Source organism: Etheostoma cragini, chromosome 9 (genome assembly GCF_013103735.1).
Source record: "Etheostoma cragini isolate CJK2018 chromosome 9, CSU_Ecrag_1.0, whole genome shotgun sequence".
Classification (NCBI taxonomy): Eukaryota; Metazoa; Chordata; class Actinopteri; order Perciformes; family Percidae; genus Etheostoma; species Etheostoma cragini.
The window spans coordinates 18,413,109-18,420,905 of record NC_048415.1 but is presented as its reverse complement, the minus strand read 5'-3'; the positions used below and the strand labels follow the sequence as shown (position 1 = coordinate 18,420,905).

Sequence of the window (7,797 nt, the reverse complement as noted above, 5' to 3'; positions counted from 1 at the left end):
GTGTGTGTGGCGCTCACAGGTGGCTAACTCAGCACCTCTCAGCAACTCCCCTTCCTCTTTCGCTCTCGTCTGTGTAGTTGCATGTTTTAAAGCACATTTTCTTCTTATCTTTTGTACCAATCGTTTTCAGTCTGAGGTTGAGGTTGGTACCGGAAAGCGCTGTCTGTTCTGAGGGCACAACTGTTCACTGAGCTAACCTCAACTTGAAAGAACGGGAAGAGCAGTTATTGCAAAGCCCCTTTACTATGCACTCTCGTCTCTTCTTTCTTTCTCAGTTGATCTACATTCGCCATGCAGCCTTACATGAGCTTCTCTCTGTTGGATGATGCAGTTTGAGCCTTTACACATGCAGTGCCCTGTTCAGGGCTCGGTGCTTGCATGTAGTTGTGATTGTTTTCACTGACTTTAAAGGAAAAGGTAAATATTGCAGATAAAGACTGAGATGATTTATCATGTCATATCTATTAGAACTGGGCAATTTTGGATAAATATCTATGGTTAGACAACCTCATCAAGTGAATGTAAATCTGCTCTATGCTGAGAGGTCAGAGGTCAATCTTGGTTAAAGACAGTTTAGCAAGGCATGCTTGTTTCAAAACCCGATATGAGAATGGTTTGGATGCCAAAAGTCCAAATAATCAGGATTTCATGACTCGGGTGATTGCCTTCCACTTAAGCAATTAAATGATTATACGGCACCCAACTCTAATTAAAACATCAACATTAATTATGATCTTTAATTTTGTAGCACAGCGATCAAAAATAAAGTCAAAACAGCAATATCAGGGAAAACAAGTTAATAAAACAAGACAAAGAATTGTAGTGGCTAAATGCTAACAGCTAACACGCTGCTGATGTTCACCATCTTAGTTTCAGCATGCTAACATTCGCTAGTTAGCGCTGAACACAAACGACAGCTGAGTTCAATGGGAATTAGTCATTAGTTTTGAACATACATGATTTGGTCAAAAAGTATTGGAAAAATTGAAATTTTGACCTGATAATGCTGGGGTATCATTATAGTTCCATCCATCCATCTATCCATCCATCCATCCAGTAGTTGTTGGAATATTTCAGACTGACTGACAGATAGATCCACATTTCCACCACTGAAGCATTCTGCTAGCATGGCTTAAAATGCTACCACAAATGGTGAATATGTGGGTAAATACAGCTCACAAAGCATCTTGAAAAAATGATGAGCATTTATATTCATAATCAACACAAAAAAAAGTCTCACATGATGCCACAGTGAGAGAAAAGCCACAGGAATATAAACAGCTGACGACAAATGTCCAATTTGGGATATCCTGATAGGGGCAATGACACCTGTGTGATGCCTGGGATACATAGAAGACTCCCACACATGTGTCTATGCAATATTCTAATGCGCAAATACATGCTTCATAGAGTCTATTGTTGAGGTGAAGTGTGTACCTCTTAAGTACTCTCATCCTATAATAACTCTCACATGTTTTTCCACTATTAGTTCTGCTATATTGTGTGAACATGCTGTGTCCGACAATGATGTGTGAACCCTTAAATGTCAAATCTAATATTAAGCCTAATAAGGAGCTGAAAAGGAGCTTTGTCATAGAAAATCTGCACGTGGTGATCAACAGAGCTGACGAATATAGGCTATATTTACTTACATTACTTTTAAATTCTCTCAATGTAACAGGTGAGAGGGACATATTTTTGTCTCCCAAAAGACGGTATGACAGAAAATGTTCAGCAACCACTTGGAGATGAGGTTATTATCTATGTGCAGTGCATCAATTAATCAACACAAACTACTACATCTAGTTAAAATGTAGTCTAATACAACAGCCTTGGAATAAATCATACCTTCATAAAGGTTATCGTGTTATTTTACTTTTATTTTGTTCAGCCCATTTATATGTTTGGGTTAGAGTTACTGACAGTATATGCAATTTTAATTGTGCATGCTGTTTTTAAATGAAGGAAAGCGGAAACCCTTATTTGGCTTAACGCATTCATTCATTTTTTACATTTATGCGTATGACATAAGACTCATGTCAATGCTGAGTGATTTTAATTTTAGATCAACTTAGTCTCTTCTTGTGTTCATTTTTGTATTTTCATCAACCTTCACTTAGAGCAGAGCACTCTGCATCATAATGACATTTACCCACTAAATTTCAGTGTGTGGGAGTGTGGAGGACACAGGTCACGAGGATGCATTTAGATGACCATCATTGAGGGCCTCTCCATTAAAGCTCTCCATATGCTAAGGAGCTAGAAGAGCAGGGTTTCTCTGCCCTAGGGACAAATCAGCACACATTCGTGCAAGTTTACAGTTCCAGCTAACCATGGAAACTATACAGACGTATTCTACAAGGGTCAGATGGGAGCAGACAGCGCAAGACCGAGTGACATTTAAGATCTTGAAAGCGGTGGAGGAATTCATTAACCTTAAACACATTTGCTGAAGTAAAGTGTTCACCGTGCTTGTTATGAGAATCTTAAAGGTGACCCTCCGTGCTCCTCAACACAAGAAACAGGAACTTTGAAATAAAATAGGACTATGAAAGACTCAAACATAAATACACAAAGTCACAGCAGTCTCTTTATGTTAGTTTATTATTTTTTTTAAGTGGCAACAACTGATACATTTTTCATGAGTTTTCACAGCTTAATCAGCAGACATTTTTGTCTACTGACACCAGCCAAACACTATGTATTTCACAAGGAAATTGATGGCAATCAGCAGATGTTTACATGAATTTGTTTTACTGTTACAAATCAGTCCCATGACTTAATTCCTTACGGCGGGAGGTAAAGTGTTTCCTCATAACCTCGTAAAAGCGCCGTTTGCGCTTGCCATCTGGGTGTCTGGGTGTAGGCAAAGATGAACCTGTAGTGTTGATGGAGGAGGCAGAAACAGCTTTTATCTCCCACGTTACTGCTCTTTCTTTATTCTGTGAGTCAGTTACAGCTTTAGCCAGCCTCTTCTTGTCTCCTGACAGGTGAGAGGAGTTTCCTTTGTTGTCTACTGTCCTCGTCACGGGAGCTTTGCTAAGACGACATGCAGCATCCTCGTCCTTGTTTGAGCGGCGTAGCCCAGCTTGGCTGAGGAGTGCCTCCTCGCTCGCCATCTGTGGGCTCTGGCTCAGGGTGATGAAGCCGTACGGGGTGGTAACTTTGGTCAGGTGTGGCAGGGAGAGGGCGGCTTTGCTCGCAGGGTCCAAGCAGTGCTGGTCTTCGGAGTAGGGGCAGGGATTGGACACCTCCCTCTGAAGAAGAGATCTCCTCTGGATAAAGGGATCTGAGACACTCCGCCCAGCCCTGCGGTCAGACAGAACCAAACTGAAATATGGGGATGATGTGGATGAGGAGAGCGTGGAGCAGGCCAGAGAAGCAGATAAAGATGACTCTGGCTCGGTCTCACAACTCCCTAAGCCTTCATCCGTTTCTCCATCATCCTCCTCTTTGTCCAATGATCTTAAGCTGTTCTGCACAGACAGACTTGGTATAGTGAACTGTGGGATGCTGTCAGGTGTCAGGATATTTGGATAGCTGTTCTCCCGGCTTGCCTGGAGGTCCGATCCTAGAGAACACCCAAGGGACCGTGCACTGCTGGTTGCCCACAAGAGTGCACGGATCCCTGCGCTGCTGTGTCTGCGTGCTGTGGAGAAATCATCTAAAGCTTTGGTTCCGCTGTTAATTGCTCCAATGCTGAACGTCCTTGTGACTGTGTTCTTATCCATCACTTAATGTCTTTCACTTGCTTTGCACACAGGCTTTGTTATAGATCGGAAAGAGGACTGATGACAGGCAGCTTTTATACGTCTACAGTTTGCACATTTTGTCCTTCACCAAATGCATCAACAGATGCGTAGACGTGACGAGAGCCAGAGACGGAAATGGTTACCAATTAGGGAGCTTGTCAAGTATGGAGGCATAATATTAGGCCCTTTCTGTGAAACCTCTTTATATGCTAAGGAGCAGACAGAGATGCAGCATCTCCCTTCCTCTCGGGAACATCACACACCGTTAGTAATGTTAGTAATTTTAGGGTACTAAAATATTTAATAAATACTTTCATGGTTAACTGGTTTTATGCTACGGCTGCAGTAGGGGTTGCAAAAATTCACTATTTTTATTAGCGTTTAATCTGCTGATAATTTCTTGATTTATCGATTCATTGTTATAATTTTGTTTATTTGATTTCAAAGAACATGGCACATTAATCAACATTTTTGTGAATGTGCAGGCTGTTGGGTCTTAAAAAACATCAGCAATTAAAACCCATCACACAATTGCTTGTTTTGTTTGACTAAGAGTTAAAAGATATTCAGTATAGTATATAGAAAGGATTTACTTACCGTCACATAAGACAAAGATTAACAGCAAATGTGAACAATTAAGAGGTTGGAACTAGGAAATATTTTGCATTTTTATAAAAAAAAAGGAAAGAAAAAAGATGTATTCTCTTAGGAAGAAAAAAATAAAATCTTATTATTACACAAAATAATAGGCAACTACATTAGCCTACGTAAGGGATAATGTAAAACGAGCTTCTCATTTTATTGCAAATTACAAAATTCAAACCCTTGACAAGGGCTTAGCCTACTAGAGCACACGTCGTGTTTAACTTTGCAACTTTATTTAACCTAGTTATTTAACAATCTCTAGTGGCAAAGTAACTAGTAGCCTAATGTTAAACAGCTGACAAAGCTAACGTTAACTTGGTAATATATGACCGATGAGTAACATATCTGACAATAAACATGAATGCTGTTTAATAATGATGTAAATCTTTCAAGATTTAAATGACATTTCAGAATTAAACAAGATAAGCCTGTAACTCAACTTACCAAACGTGCCAATAACAGTTAAATAACATCAGCATAACATTGGCAGAATCCGATATTCTACACACATTTCTCCGTAGCATGTAGAAATTAATAAAACAGTAAAAGAAACCTATACAAAAAACTAATTTTTGAAAGTTATGTAGGTTGTGATGCTCATATAAAGGCCGGTCTCGCTTTATTAGATAGATGCAGTTTGTGGTAAGGTAAGATTTCGGTTACGATCCGTTCATGTTCAAACCGGTCACGTGACTACCATCTCTCGGACTGTTGCTGGTTAATTGGCGGGATTTGTTCATTGGTTCGCTCTAATTGCGCCAGGTGCATTTGTCCCTGTTGATTGGCTACACGGCGGCAAAGCCAGGGTACATTTTCCCTTCCAGAAACAGCACACACTATAGGCCTTCAGCTTCTCTTCCTCATCGTAAACCGGTACCAACACCAGGCTTTGACCCGCAGCAGGATGGCTTGTGAAATCTGCAGAGAAATCGAGCTGGAGCAGGCCGAAAATACTGAGGTAAGTTAATGGCGTACGGAGTAGTCAAAGCTAGGTTGTTTTGTAACTGGTTGTTGTGGTAGTTTACACTTGTTCTGTCTCCTTTTCTGTAGGACCGCGTTGTAAAGAGAGGTAGTGTGTTTCGCCCCGTGCTGCGCGGGCTTCTCTGGCCCTTCGGCATCGTGGTACGAGCAGCAGCTAACTAATGCTAGTGGTCTTTCAACCTGTTAGCTTGCTTTACGTACGACCTAACAACATGGCTCCCACTTTAAGGTGCGCACATACCGCGGGTTTTGGTGGCTGTTGGGCTTCCGGCAACCACTGGAGATCACCGTCGTCAGCCCCGCGGTCTGCAGCCCCGCGGTCTCCAGTCCCGTACGCCATAGCCTCGCAGGCCGCAAGCGCCTCCACAGGCTCACCCGCCTACTGCTGTCCATCCTGCCCCGCTGGGTGCAGAGCGCCATGGGCTACCCGGTGTCCTCCAGCATTGGGAGATCCCTCTCACCAGGTATCGTAGCTAGTAAAATTACTTTTCTTTTAATCGAGGTTAACATTTAGTTTAAGCGCTTAATCTGTGATTTTCCTAATTAGGGGCCTGCTAACACAATCCACCACTGACTTTATCAGACTGTTTCCAGCAGTTTTCTCAGGCACAATATGGAATGATGCTTGACTTATCTAACAGTATTGCTGATAATCACCATCTATTGTGAGATGACTGGTTAGTGGACAAAACGACCTATTAAAGATGTAACGTGGGCGCTGGAAAATTGGGAAGTGGTGAAATTACTTTTCCAATGTGTTTTGACCATAGAGTAAGTGACTGAAGGTATTTGAAAATGCATCATGCCTACTTAGTAGTCTAGGTAAAGCAGATTATTTTAGTTGCAAGAGGCAACCTACCACTTATTCTACATGAAGGCTGAGCAATGCTCCACTTCAGGTGGGCCTACTCCCAATGTCTTACTGTGCATTGTTTTGCAGTAGAAGTATTCAACTTTTACTTTTTTTTTTTTTATTTTTTATTTTATATAAATTGTTACCAACAGAGATCCGAGTCTCTCCTACTAAACCTTGTGGAAAGGGCAGCAAGAGAAAGCAGGATGAGTTGGACGAGGAGGAGGAAGAAGAGAGTCAGACCTGGGTGGAGGCCCTCAGTCAGGAGCTGGCTGATGACGACAGTCCAGAGCAGGATCCTGACTATGAGGTTAGTGCTCGTGTCCAGGCAGCAAATCTCAAAATGTCTATGGTGTTTTCCTCAGTTTCACCTGTCGTATAATGGTCAACCTCTTGTTCTTCCGTGGTGTCGGCGTGGAAATGGAAGGTATATCAAAAGTGCAGAACATTATCTTAATAGTGTGCCTCAGTACACTTGTTCAGTTTTTAGTGGGAATGTGTACACTTTGAGACTGCCTGCAATAATGCATTTAAAGCACATGATGAATGTATGTCGTTATCTTAATGCTGACCATCTCTCAGCCCACTACTGTAGACACTGAGAGTGAAGAGTACTGCTCACACAACGACACGGAAAGCGACTTTGACGTTGAGGAGGGTATTGTCGTCTGTGACGCTGTGAACATGGTAAGATGAATTGAGGCTTTTCAAAATTAACAAAACTGAGTTATGCACTAAATTGACTTTTTGTGTTAATAGGGTGTTCAGCTGGCCCCTCCATCTGAAGTCTCTTTTGATGATTAATTTGTCATATTGACAATGCTGTATTTCGGTGCTTTTGTATGTTTATATTCAATAAATGTCTTTTCCTTGATGTTGCTGTGGCCTCCACTAGATGGCAGTGACTTTCTATTCCTGGAAGGAAGTGTTAATCTAAACCAGTGTTTAAGGTTTGTCTAAATGTAGCTGGTGCACATGACATGAGCTCTTGACTTTTTAAGTATTCGACTTGGTCCCAAGCTACATTTTAGTGCAACCTTAAACCGGCACCAACTATAGCAGGAATAAATGTTACACCAAATTAAAAGCTGTCTACTTGGGACTTAAATACTTTTTGGCATTCACCAGTGCTATTATGTTTTCTGTGTTTGGTGGATTATAAAATGCTGACTGGCACTAAATATCCTAAAGCTAACCAATGTCAATATCACACAAAGCACATGTTGCTTCTCTAAGCTAATATCAAATTAGGCTTTTGGTTAAATGTGGGCTTTGCTTTCTGCTCTTAACAATTGCCGTGATATTCTCTAAACCCACAGAGCATGTATTCAAACTGAATGCTAGCTAAAAGGTTAACTCGGCACGTTGCTTCTTACTAATGTATATTCTGAACAGCCAGTGTTGGTCTCAACTCTGCATTCCAGACCAAAAAGGACACACAAAGCAAATGTGCTAAGAACTGACTGTACAACTCGGTGGTGGTTTATGAATCCATGCTAAAGAGGAATAAAATTGTCTTTAACTGAGCTTCATGCCTTCTTGGACCATCTTAAAGACACCAATTGA

The 7,797-nt window shown here is 41.3% G+C and overlaps 1 protein-coding gene across 3 annotated transcripts; it reads left to right on the top strand.

Moving 5' to 3' along the window:
• The first annotated feature begins 5,091 nt into the window (after positions 1-5,091).
• org (oogenesis-related gene) lies at positions 5,092-7,105 on the top strand. Of its 3 annotated transcripts, none has more exons than XM_034882488.1 (6): positions 5,096-5,355; positions 5,448-5,519; positions 5,608-5,842; positions 6,384-6,541; positions 6,814-6,918; positions 6,991-7,105. In XM_034882488.1, the coding sequence occupies exons 1-6, from the start codon at positions 5,302-5,304 to the stop codon at positions 7,033-7,035; spliced, it is 669 nt and encodes a 222-aa protein (XP_034738379.1). In that variant the 5' UTR covers positions 5,096-5,301; the 3' UTR covers positions 7,036-7,105. The 3 variants fall into 3 exon arrangements, with proteins under 3 accessions (XP_034738380.1, XP_034738379.1, XP_034738378.1); XM_034882487.1 differs by having other exon boundaries at positions 5,608-5,854; XM_034882489.1 differs by lacking the exon at positions 5,448-5,519 and having other exon boundaries at positions 5,092-5,355; positions 5,608-5,854.
• Positions 7,106-7,797: the final 692 nt, after the last annotated feature.